The sequence below is a fragment of the Primulina eburnea genome, chromosome 1 (assembly GCF_022965805.1).
Source record: "Primulina eburnea isolate SZY01 chromosome 1, ASM2296580v1, whole genome shotgun sequence".
Lineage (NCBI taxonomy): Eukaryota > Viridiplantae > Streptophyta > Magnoliopsida > Lamiales > Gesneriaceae > Primulina > Primulina eburnea.
The window spans coordinates 4,481,961-4,495,053 of record NC_133101.1 but is presented as its reverse complement, the minus strand read 5'-3'; the positions used below and the strand labels follow the sequence as shown (position 1 = coordinate 4,495,053).

General features: G+C 32.9%; 1 protein-coding gene and 1 long non-coding RNA gene across 3 annotated transcripts; both read left to right on the top strand.

Moving 5' to 3' along the window:
* Nucleotides 1-436: 436 nt before the first annotated feature.
* On the top strand, nt 437-1,088 carry LOC140810508 (uncharacterized). The gene is made up of 2 exons (XR_012113257.1): nt 437-550; nt 634-1,088. It is a non-coding gene; the product is annotated as an uncharacterized lncRNA (long non-coding RNA).
* Nucleotides 1,089-10,027: 8,939 nt separating this feature from the next.
* LOC140823395 (V-type proton ATPase subunit G 1-like) lies at nt 10,028-13,093 on the top strand. 2 transcript variants are annotated; one of them, XM_073184716.1, is made up of 4 exons: nt 10,028-10,173; nt 11,938-12,026; nt 12,475-12,575; nt 12,748-13,093. In XM_073184716.1, exons 2-4 carry the CDS (start codon nt 11,939-11,941, stop codon nt 12,889-12,891), a joined length of 333 nt encoding a protein of 110 aa, XP_073040817.1. In that variant the 5' UTR covers nt 10,028-10,173; nt 11,938; the 3' UTR covers nt 12,892-13,093. The 2 variants fall into 2 exon arrangements, with proteins under 2 accessions (XP_073040817.1, XP_073040827.1); XM_073184726.1 differs by having other exon boundaries at nt 10,168-10,230.

Sequence of the window (13,093 nt, the reverse complement as noted above, 5' to 3'; positions counted from 1 at the left end):
AAAATTTTGTGCATACTTTAGTAGAACAGATGAATGGATATGGCCTGAGCCATATTGCATCTTCGCTTACCGGTTGCGGCGTGGCTAGGCATGTCGTAGTTGTGGCTCCTAATATCATGTGAACTAAGAGACACATGGCTTTCAATATCATGTTGTTTTTTCCCATTTTTTAAATTTTATTTTTGGGGGATGGTTTTGTGTGTTTTTTTAGGATGGTGGATGTGGGTATTTATAGTATTTGAATGAGATTTTTTTTTGGGTGAATTTGATTATGTGTGTATAAGTGGGAAAGTTTTTTTAAATAAATATTACAACTTTTTTTATTTTAAAGAAGAATAATGTTTGGGATCAGATTACGTATTCGTGTGGTTTATGATTGATTCCGTGCTTCATTATGTTTATATTATTTCTATGAGACATGTTGACATTATCCATATTAACTATGAAAAATAATGCTTTTAATATAAAAATAATATATTTCAATGGGTCGAGTTGAATAAAAAATCTGTTTCACAAAATTGATTAGTGAAATAGTCTTATAAAATTTTTTGTGTTATATATGTGCGAGTTGGGATATGGGGTGAATCACATTTTAAATATATTTTATAACCATTTTCAAGTTATATATATTAGCTTATGGTGAGGAGATTCTCTATAGCCCATTTGAGTGCATATTGGCTGCCTTTATCTTTGTCTAATGCTACCGCAACAAGGCCATTGCGGCCACCCTTCTTCCCCATTGTGCTTCCCTTTGCACTTGGAAGCCACATTTTCACTCACACATATTATTTTTAACTTTTTATAGAAACTTTCACACACTGAGTAAATTAATGATTTTTATTGGGTCTTTTTTTCTTTTGGCCAGGAAACTTCTGTTGATTCTTTAATTGGATATTTTGTTGGTTGAGTTCTTGGAGACCATTGAAGAAAGAAGCCAATAAACGGTGACGCAAAAAATTCTCATTTCTTTGCATGAGTGCCACTAGTTAGACGAGTGACCATAAAAATAGTGGGACTGTCATATTTGGGATGGGACAAAGTTTAATTTAATTTGTATTAAAAATATTATAGCATTTTAATTTTGTTTACTAGTCTCTGCGGTTACTATTAGGGAGGATTAATGTGTTTGAAGAATAAATTTGTATTAAAAGATATCTACGGTGTAGAGGTAAAAACAAAACGGTCGATGGAAATTTATTGCGAGTTTATTTATATGTAAGGTATGGATCGATAATTAGCTAATCAAAACGAATAATAATTAAAAAAATTAATATTGATCACTAAAAAAAACGTTTGTTTAGAAAAAAAAACCGTCTCTAAATTGAATTTCTCCACGGTTTTCCTAATACCATAGACAAATTAACATGATTTTTAAAACTGTGGTAAAAATAGTGATATATTAAATATATCATCGCTAAAATAGCGACATAATATATAAATCATCTCATTGATTTTTCCGCATAGCACTTAGGTTTACATGATGTTGACTTGCTCATTATCTAATCAGCACTCCAAAAAAAGACTAAAAATCGTCAAATTAATTACCAAATTTTCTAAAAACAAAAATGAAAGATACAAAAGTAAGACTTGATTTTGATAGAATAGCAGATATTGCGAAGAGGTAAGAATGGAAAAAGTTTTTTCCATTCAAATATTTATCAGATTTATTATATCAAATGCACTTCTATAAATACAGGGCACATTACTATTTTAAATATATGAACGCAAATCAAATAACATATCAAACTAATGCTACGAAACTTACAATAATTGTTAGAGATTAAATAACAAAATAAATTAATGACATGGTTCTAAATTAAATATAAAAAAAAATCCATTTTCATGCTCGATCGAAATTGTTGAAAAACATTATATTGTTTAGTAATCTTCTCCTTTGTAATTGAATCCATTAAAAATATTTGCAAAAATTCAATTCAAGATGCCAAAGAACACAAACAAAAGAGACATCATCATCCAACATCCAAGAAGATGAGAACATAATGAACCCTTAATAATAATAATAATAATAATAATAATAATAATAAAAAGAAATGCACAAGGGTCCAGAGTAAAGATGGCGACAAGATAATTCGAAAATAAATAAATCTCAGCGCATTCTTATACAAAAATGCAAGGATTAACATGGCGTTCAATTTATTTAGTTGAACATAAGCAACATACTTCAACGTGCAACACATGTACTTTTTCGTTCGTAGTATATATTACATTCTTGGATAAACCCAAAATCTTCTCAAAACATTCCAATATTACATTACACATTACCTTAATATCAGTTTTCTAGATTTGGAGAATGGGTACTTCTGGGAGTGCACAACAAAGAGGCGCAGGCCCGTATTTTTCCACGGTGACGCAAAATCCCCCGGGACATCTGTAAGAGCCACAGTAGGCATTGTTGCAGATTCGAGTGCAACGTTCAGTAGAACAACGGACTGATCTACGCCCTGGCCATATATATATTCCATCTTCTTGCGTATAGAGGGCGTGTGCTGCGGTCGCGACTCCAAAGATGATGCAAACCAAGAGAGATAGGACTTTGAACGTGATCATGGTGATTCTTTCCATTTTTTTATGCTTTTCTTTTCAGTTTTAGGACATTTTTGAGTGATATAGTTTTAGGACATTTTTGAGTGATTCAGAGTTCGAATTTATATCACGGATAAATCACGATTCGAGATAAAAGATTTAAGTCAGATTTCAACGCGATATCACTCGATCCCGATAGCAGCCAACCCCTATAAATAGGAGGGTCTGTAGACTCGAAAATCACACCACATTGCACCCAAATTTTCGAGAATCTCCCCCTAGTCCCCTTAGGAATTTTCGAGTAAAGCGAAGCGTTGCCGCCGTCCAGCCAGTGAAGTAGGAATTTCGAAATTCCTGTGCAAGTAATCCTAGTTATTCATGTTTTCTTCTCATCAAGAATTCAAGGTAAGTGGGCTGTTTTAAATTTCGGTTTTATGCATATTAAATTTTCGGTTTTTGGTTTGAAAATGCGGTCGAGTACCGTCGTTTTGTCTATGCGTTTTTACGAAAATTTTGGTACGTTCATGTTTGGCACTGTGAGGATTCCCTGAAAATGGGTGGAATTCCAACATTTGGTCCTTAACAGTGGGGTAGAACTGTTTTACGGCCTCGCCCCTTAGAGGATCAAAACTTAAGGACTGATATCAGTAAACCATAGAAATGTGAAAAATCGCAGTGTTGTTATGTTATGAATATGATGTTACGATTATGAAAAGCATGCTATGTTATGACTCGAAATTGTTATAAAATGTTATGTGGTATTCAAATTCCCCCACTTGGTGAGTATTTCCCAAAATACTCCTTATACCCTCCCCAGATAAGTCCGAAGAACAGGTTGAAGAAGAAGAATCTGAACAATTTTGGGGATGGTGAATTTTGCGATTTAGTTTAGTTATGTTATTCTTTTTTTGAATTTTAGTACTTTCAATTTTATGTAAGACGTTTCCGCAAATTTTATTTTATTCCAGTTGTAAAGACTCTGTTTTGAGAAATTATGAATAATAAACTGGTTTTCGGTTTATACTATGCTACGAGGCTGGTTGTTTTCAATCGTGTGATTGTTAAACGACGCCGGTGTCAAGTCCCGAGTTTCGGGGCGTGACACAGGGCTTTCGATTTTATGTTATTTCTTTCCATTTTAATTTCTTGATTTGTTCTTAGGTTTTTCTTATATTATAACAAGAAAATTTGGATGAATATTTTGTGTGGCCATTCATAATCTTGAAATGGGATTGCTTTGGAGGAATATGTATGAATTGGATTTTATTTTATTTGATGAATATGTATGCATGGATTTTGTGTGAGTGGGGTGAATGGGGGATATGGAGTGAATCACATTTTAGATTAATTTTATAATTATTTTCAACTTATTATATATATTAGCTATATTAATACACATATATATTTATATGATATATTGTGTGCATACATATATTTATTAAAATGTAAAAATATTTTTGTTATCAAATTCAAATTGAATAATTAGTAGTGATGTAATTATCGTAAAATAAGTGAATTAAAGTGATGTTGAATTAAATTTCAAAATTTTTTCGATAATATTCAATGGAGATATAAGAGATAAACATGTTTCGACGTTTTTTTAGGGCATGTTTTTACGTATTTATTCACAAGTAGAACACGATTTTTTTTTATATCAATTTTTTTTAAAATCAAATAGTTTTGTAGTTAGGTAAATTGATAAAACCATATATATTTCACTTAAATATATGTTTTATTTTCAAATTTTTTTTATATTACGTTATTATTGTTATTATTCAATATCAATAATTCTTTCTTTTAATTAAAAGCGTCATCCTACTTGTAACTTCCTTAATTTTTTTCGAATTTAAGCACATAGATTCGAAAACTGGGAGGATTTTCGAATTTAAGCACATAATTTAAAAACAATTGAAAGTCAACTTAAAATTTTATTTAAAAAGCCCACACTTAATCGCACTTAAACTCGCTCTTTTGAACATTTTTCGCTTAATATAGTCAAATTAAGGTTGATTGTTTTTTCTATACTTTTGCTCCAAATCAAATACTTTTCCTTCTAGTTCGTGTCTTCCACGTTTTATAGAACAATGTTCAGAACTCGAATCAAATTATTAAACCCAATCAAATATATATATATATATATATATATATATATATATATATATATATATATATATATTAAAACATAATAAAATAATCATTTATAATCAAGAAACACTTGCAAAACATTTAATTCTAACTGCAAAGTTACAGTCTCAAACGTTAATGATGAATAAATGCCTGATAAAGTTTCCTTGTAACAATGAAGTTGAACACAAGTTGTACTTTTGATCATCAACACATATATTTATCAATTCTCCTGCAATGGAGGATCTTTTCTGGGATCGCATAAGCAAATAGGCGTAGGCAGGAACTTTTTGTTGATGACACAAAAGCCTGAAGGACATCTGTAATTCCCGCAAAAGAATCTGCTGCAAACTTGTGTGCAGAAGTCAGTAGAACAGGTGAATGGCTCTGGCCTGATCCATATTGCATCTTCGCTTACCAGTTGCGGCGTGGCCAGGCATGTCGCAGTTGTGGCTCCTAATATCATGTGAACCAAGAGACACATGACTTTCAATATCATGTTGTTTTTTCCCATTTTTTTTTATTTTTGGGGGATGGTTTTGTGTGTTTTTTGAGGATGGGGGATGTGAGTATTTATAGTATTTAAATGAGATTTTTTTGGGTGAATTTGATTATGTGTGTATAAGTGAGAGTTTTTTTTAATAAATATGTACAAATTTTTCTTTATTTTCAAGAAGAATAATGTTTGGGATCAGATTACGTATTCGTATGATTTATGATTGATTCGGTGCTTCATTGTGTGACTATTATTTTTACGAGACAGGTTGATCTGATTCATATTGACTATGAAAAACTATACTTTTAATATAAAATAATATATTTCAATGAGTCGAGTCAGATAAAAAATCCGTTTCACAAAATTGATTTGTCAGATGATCTTATAAAAAAAAATTGTGTTATTATATGTGCGAGTTGGGATATGGCCGTAATCACATTTTAAATATATTTTATAACCATTTTCAATTTATATATATCAGCTTATATATACATGTATATTGTGTGCATATGATTATCATATTCTAAAAATATTTTTATTATAAATTTTATGTATATAGTATTTGATTTTTAGTTCATATCATATCAATAATGTTGTGAAAAATTTGATGATAGATGTTTATGATAAATATTGGGCTTTCTTGAGAGACTCGGGACAGAAGAGAGGGAGCCGGGGATGATTGTCGGTGTCATTAAGTTGCGCGGACAATGAGCGGCTCTTGACAGGTTTTAGGTGAAGGGAACATGAATCAACCGATATCACATCGGAATGAGAGAGATTCCAAAAACTGTTTAGGTATGTGACTGTACAGCTGAGGAGTGCTTAAAAAATCTGATATATATTACTCATATCAAGAATATGTATCTTTTTTTGGTAGCTCATCAAATAAGAATTCCAGGATTAAACGTGATTGACTTGAGACAATTTTGAGATGAGTGACCCCCTGTGAAGTTTTCTAGGATACGTATGAATGAAAAAATAAGCAAGTTGGAAAAATTCGTCTTTTCTAGGATACATATGAATGAAGAAATAAGCAAGTTGGAAAAATTCGTCTTAATACAGTGTAAACATTCATAGAATATGAGGCATTACATTTCTAATCACTGGAGTTGAATGAACATATAAAATAAATATCTCTTTTTTTCAAGTGCGACAGAGGGTGAAAGTAATATTTTTATACTATTTTAATACATATAATAATAAATAATAATAATATTTTATAATGAGAATATAATTATTATTGATATATAATAATAAAATAACAACTATTACTATTATTATTTCAAAAATTCTGATTATTTTATATTCTCAAATTTAAGTTATTATTGTTCTACAATATTTATTTATTTTATTAATTTTATATGAGGGTAGATTGAGGCATGATAAAATAAACAATAATGATTATCTTTGATTCGATCGAGTAAGATATTTTCGATAAAGTTAGGGTACTCCAACTTTTTTAAAAACATTTTTTTTTAATAATAGATGAACATATTATTAAAACGAGTCCCAAGCAATTACATTTGAAATAAAAGCAGGGGAAAGATGAGCTCATCCTACATTATCAAACATTGAAGTAGTGACCCTTGCTAGCTAAGGGTGAGCAGAATATCGGTCAAATCGAGAAAACCGAAAAAACCGAAAAAATTTAGAAATTCGGTTCGGTTTAATTGGCTTAATCGGGTTATTCGGTTTAAAAATTCGGTTTAATCGGTTTATTCGGTTCGGTTCGGTTTTCTTGGGAAAAAAATCGGTTAGACCGATAAAACCGAATATATATACATATATATATAATATATATGTTGGGCCTCAAATTTGGATAGGATGCATTTTTATTTCTACTGGGCTTTTTACATGATGGAAAGTTGGAAACCCAATTCTATTGAAATAAACCCAACTATTGGCTGCTCTAACTCGGTAATAAAATTCAGTTGTAGTTTTGTGTAAATATCTCTGTATATTTGAATCATGTATTAAATTCAGTTGTAGTTTTGTGTAAATATGTTTAAAAGGTTTATTTAATAAAAAAAATCGGTTATTTCGGTCGAAAACCGAAATAACCGAATTTTTATCGGTTCGGTTTCCTCGGTTTTCTTTTCAAAATTCGGTCGGTTCGGTTTTCCAAAAAAAAATCGGTCGGTTCGGTTTTCGAAAAGTTCGGTTCGGTCGGTTCGGTTCTGACCGATTGCACACCCCTAGCTAGCTAGAACATGGACGGTCTGATTCACCGATCTTCTAATAAAATCGAAACTACAATTCGGTAAAACCAAATCTAAAATTTTTCAGTCAATAATTAATCCAAAACTTTATGAATATGATATTGAGTAAGTTAAAATAACTTATAAGATGTTAAACAACTTGATTTTACCGCTTATAAGATTTTTTTAAAAAAGTTTAACTAATAGATTTTAAGAGCAGCCAAACACCCTCTACCTTATGAATATTTGTTTGTTTGGGGTAACAACATCCCTCCATAAAAGTTGTTTTATGTATTATAAATTTTACATTTGGTTCCAGAAAATCGATTATTCGTTCCTTTCTTCTCTACAATCAAATTTATTCTTCGACTTGGTCTTGGAAAATATATAGATTTCTGCATATAAATTTTGTTTTATTTTGAAAATCTTATAGAAAATTTGCCGGTAAATCCAGCGACAACATTGTGGGTGTAAAAAGTTATCTATATAGAAAACTATTTCAACACATATATGTATCAATTCTCCAGTGTTGGGGGTCTGGGACTGCATAAGCAAACAGGCGTAGGTTGTATCTTTTTGTTGATAACACAATAACCTCCAGGGCATCTGTAATACCCGCAAAAGAATCTGCTGCAAACTTTTGTGCAGAAGTCAGTAGAACAGATGTATGGATACGGCCTGATCCATATTGCATCTTCGCTTAATGGCGGCGGCGTGGCCAGGCATATCGCAGTTGTAGCTCCTAATATCATGTGAACCAAGAGACAGATGGCTTTCAGTATCATGTTGTTTTTTCCCATTTTTATGAATTTTGGGGATGATTTTGTGTGTTCTTTGAGGATAGGGGATGTGGGTATTTATAGTCTAAAATTGGATTGTCTTTTTTGGGTGAATTTGATTGTATTGTGCTGTGTGTAAAAGTGGGCAAGGTTTTTTAATAAATATATGTAACTTTTTATTTTCAAGAAGTAAGAACTGGTCATGCTTGTAACCGAGGATCATAATCATATATGGTCAATGCGGTGCTTTATTTCATTTCATTAACTCATAAGCTATGGGGGGAAATTGATATAATAACCACGGTCAACTCTTTTTTTTAAGAAAATGATTTCTTCAAGTGTATTTGAAATATACATGAGGAGGTCATTTTCTTAAAAAAATAGTTGACCGAGGTTTAAAAATAAAATACCCCGGTTCAAATTCAACTACGCTGAAGATATTTGCTTTAGCGTATATCCAATATATAGCTATCGTTAGACCACATTATGTTCGAAATTTGTTGTTAAATCGGATAACCTACCTTACCTATTCTATATAATGGATTGTATCGAATGATGTGTATGTATGCATCATTGCAAAGAGCAATGACTAGCTTGGTCATACCCCCACAAAGAGCCGGGTCATGGATGACCCAGGATATTAATTGAATAACCCAGAATAGAGCCAATATGCCGAGTACTATCCTCACTACCTGGGCACTTCTTCTTCTCCCGGATAATTAACAGCTCGGGCCCTCATACAAGCACTCGGGTACCTTACCACTCGGGCCACCTTGAGAATTGTACCACACTCGAGTGTGATTGATACATGATGTCTAATCTGTCAGAGCAACATGGGTTTGGAGTGTTCTAAAAGTTATCAAAAACTCAAATTCCTAAACACTAAATTATTGATTTGATCCGGTGGAGCCCCTTACCCGACTCATCCATTTTACTAGGATCACATCATAGCTTTTTTTGTATGACTGGGAAATTGGTTTGATGACGTGCCACATGGTCCATGTCAGCATATGACAGGATGTGACTACGACGTGTGATGTTGTAGTGGTTGAAAGCCGTTGGATCGTGACGAAGGGTTGTGGTCGGATGGCTAGATTGATTTAGATCAAGGAGATTAAATATGGATAATTGGATCGAGACAGATGGTTGAGACATGATAGATCAAGGTTGTAGCCAAAGGATGTGATCATGTTGAAGTGACAAGATCTGAACCATTCAATTCGAAATGGACCAGATTATATATGTTTGAGCGATGTGATACAATAGTTGTAGCTCACCGAATGGGATGTTATCTACATCATTAGATCAAGATCTGATGGATCAGATTTAATCAAGTCTAGAGACATCTACCTCATTATAGAATAAGGTTCATAAACTCTAAAATATTGTTATTTGGTAAAAAATTGTGTGAGACGATATCACTGGTCTTATTTTGTGAGACGAGTCTCTTATTTGGTCATCCTATGAAAACGTATTACTTTTTACACTAAGAGTATTATTTTTTATTGTGAATATCGGTAGGATTGACCCGTCTCACAGATAAAGATTCGTAAGACCGTCTCACAAGAAACCTACTTTTGTTATTTTCGTTCAGTTGATATCACTATATTGCATTTTTCATTTATCATACGAGAAAGTTCAATTTTACCCACGGATCAATACTCTGTGAGTCAAAATTGTCTTAATGACATAAAGTAAAACTCTAACCTCAATAATAACCTCTACAAATAAACAATTATATAAACTTTATCAAAGGATACATCTTTCTATATTATTATAAAAGTAGAATTAAGAAAATATGATTCATAGCATTATTACACAAACAACGATGAGTACGATAAGTAACCTAAGTAATTAATTATCAGTCGGTTTTATTTTATTTATATGAAAATTAGTTGACATCATTTTCAAGCGAAAGATTTTTTATTTATTACTTTTATTTAATAGACCACCTTTACAAAAGGTAGAAGGATCCTCTTGCAATTTGCAAATCTTCCATCTCACGAAGATTGTCCCTGTTACGATTTTTCGGGTAATTGTTCTTACTTTTATCTCTCTGTACTGTTGGGTCTCGCTGTTCTTCTTCGAGGTTGACTATGAGTTTACTTGCTTGATTTTCACGGTTAATTTGTAACAAGTGTGATTTTATTGTGGATAAGTTTTTTATTTGATTTTCTCGTGATGTAGATTCGATGTTTTGGTTGTGGAATATGATGGGATTTGAATTTTTTTGGGCAAGATCACGGCTTGATCGAGTTTGATGATTCTTTGGGTCTTGTTTTCTGATGGGTTTTCATTTTTTTGCCCCCTTTTTTTCTTCCGGTTGGATTTCAATTGACGTGTCACCAGATCTGGGCTGAGTGATGACTTGAGGGATTTTAGGCATGGTTTGTGACTGTTTATTGAAATGGGTTTTCCTATTTGAGTGTCCGGAGGGTTGATTTTGACACCGCAGATTATAAATAATACGGTACTCTATTTTGATATTATAACAAATAATAACATCTAGCATCTTTTGAAATAAATTTGGGTTCGCACAGTCGTAAATGTTAAATCACATTTTTCGTTATAGAGTTAAAACGGTAATTAAATTATTGCATGACAATTAACCGTGAGAGTCGAGGACCCACAAGTAATGACATCAGAGGCGACCTCTCTTAGTACAGTGTGGTTTGGGGATGAATCAAGCAGAAGCTGGTGGGCATGTCAAAGCCCGAGGGCGAGGAGGGATAAAAAAACTGTTCATGCGTGAGATTGTACAGTTGAGAAGAACTTAAAATTTTGATAGGTACTTCTCATGTCAACGAGGTGTATCTTCTTTTCGGGAGTTTATCATATAAGAACTTTAAAGTTAAGCGTGTTTGATTTTGAGAAATTATGGGATGAGTGAACTTTTAGGAAGTTTCTTGAGGTGTGTGAGAGTGATAACATAAAAGATTCATGTACAGTGGATTGTTTAATCTGGTGCATTACACAATGCCTTCGGGTTTTCAAATATGAGAACTAATTTTTTGTTTCCATTTTTTAGTCTAACTAAACAGAATGATATCTTTGTTTGTATCTTAGGTTAGTTCTATTTCTCTTTTGTTAAATAATAATAAAAGGATTTCATGGTTCAGCTATCTCTAATACCGTAATAGGTAGTCAAATGCCTGAAGGATGTATGCTCTTATTGTTAGAGGTGACCATTCCAACTGCAGTGCAATACTCAAAATAAAAAATTTCACATCATCTTAATAATTTCAAACATGATTGTATCAAATTAGCTTAAATTTTTAACATCACGGGATGCAGAATCTTTTGGTACTCCATGTAGTTTTTGGCAATGGCCACCTTCTATAAACAGTTTACCTGGTGGAATCAGTGAAAATGACTCTTTCCGCTATCATCACCTTAATAAACGCAATTACCTGCTTTTAATTAGTGCTGCAAATATTCATATATTTTCATGTGGAACAAATAATTTTAAACAAAATTGGACAAAAGAGAGCACACAGAACTGCTGCTTTTTCTCACCTCGTTTAGATCTCAAAGTTAACCTTTATCGCTGATAAGTAGGAGTGTTACATTGTTACAGTGCTATAATATGTAGTAGAATATGTTGTTTTTGTTTAATCATTTAATATTGTTGAAGTTTTTATTTCCTGTGACAAGCAGCATTTTGTATTATATTGAAGGTGGATTACATCTTTCTCAGTTCTCAATTCTTGTGCATCTTATGATCTTATTTGCTGCTGTGTCTTTCAAATAATTTTTCGTTTATTGGCATGTCCTATAAATGGCTTCAATATTACAGTATGGCAGCCAGTGGTAGCCAGAATGGCATTCAACTGTTACTAGCAGCAGAACAAGAAGCTCAGCACATTGTCAATACCGCTAGAACCGGTGATTACTCTTCGCCACCAGTGATTCATATATATAGTATTTTTCTGTTGGCTTTGTCTCACTTTTGTAACTTGAAGAACCCAACCCTTTTATGTATGAATTTACTCTCCAGCTAGGTGGGGTTGGCAGCTTAGATTACAGGTCAATATATTTCTTTCTGACCTAAAAATTGAAGGGGGATATTTTTCATCTTTACTATTATAATGACCTATGTTGATTTATTTTCCCCCTTAACTTAGTGACCAGGTGTGTGTTATATTTGTACTTTATGGTGTAGGAAGAAAAGAAGGAGCTTCATCGGCTTGATGTTGGGCTCTATTTATCATCATGTTTACATACTTCACTCGTTTTAAAGTTTTGCATTCATTCAGCTCTAGCTTATTTGAATGTTGCGTGACAAGGATCCTTATGACAGGCGATATATATTTTCTGTTTCTTTACCATGCAGCAAAGCAAAACAGGTTGAAACAGGCAAAAGAAGAAGCCGAGAAAGATATTGCTGATTTCCGTGCTCAAATGGAAGCCGAATTTCAGAAAAAGGTTTCAGAGGTAAGATATGACAGAAAATTAGGAAGAATGTGGGGAGCAGACTGACTGTTCGTATAAAAATTGTCTGTCAAGTTATTTCCTTATTGCATGACAGTGCCACAAGTTTCTTAATGGTAAGATTGCCAAATTCTTGCAAGAATACCTGATTCCCGTCCCTTTCCTCTCTGAACAGAGCAGTGGAGACTCGGGTGCCAACATGAAGCGTCTTGAACAAGAGACAGAGGAAAAGATCTCTCACCTCAAGGAAGAGGCTTCAAGAGTTTCCCCTGATGTTGTCTCGATGCTGTTGAGGCACGTGACTACCGTGAAGAACTGAGATTCTTGATTTAGGTTATCGATTGCGTGTGTCAACTTGTGTTGTAATATATCTTTATTTTCCGTATCGAATCTATCTTGCCTTCCAGGTTGAATAATTTGGTTGCGGAATGGTGTTCCTTCGAAGGGGACGGGCATGTTTATGACATCAGACATTATGTATCACGTGTGGCTTCGGCAGGAAATAAAGCGGATTTATACTA

Bases quoted from the DNA above. Each gene is read 5' to 3' on its own strand.
- LOC140823395 (XM_073184716.1), top strand. From the start codon at position 11,939: ATGGCAGCCAGTGGTAGCCAGAATGGCATTCAACTGTTACTAGCAGCA. The intron at 12,027-12,474 runs GTGATTACTCTT...TTTACCATGCAG, and splicing joins TGTCAATACCGCTAGAACCG to CAAAGCAAAACAGGTTGAAA. The intron at 12,576-12,747 runs GTAAGATATGAC...CTCTCTGAACAG, and splicing joins TTCAGAAAAAGGTTTCAGAG to AGCAGTGGAGACTCGGGTGC.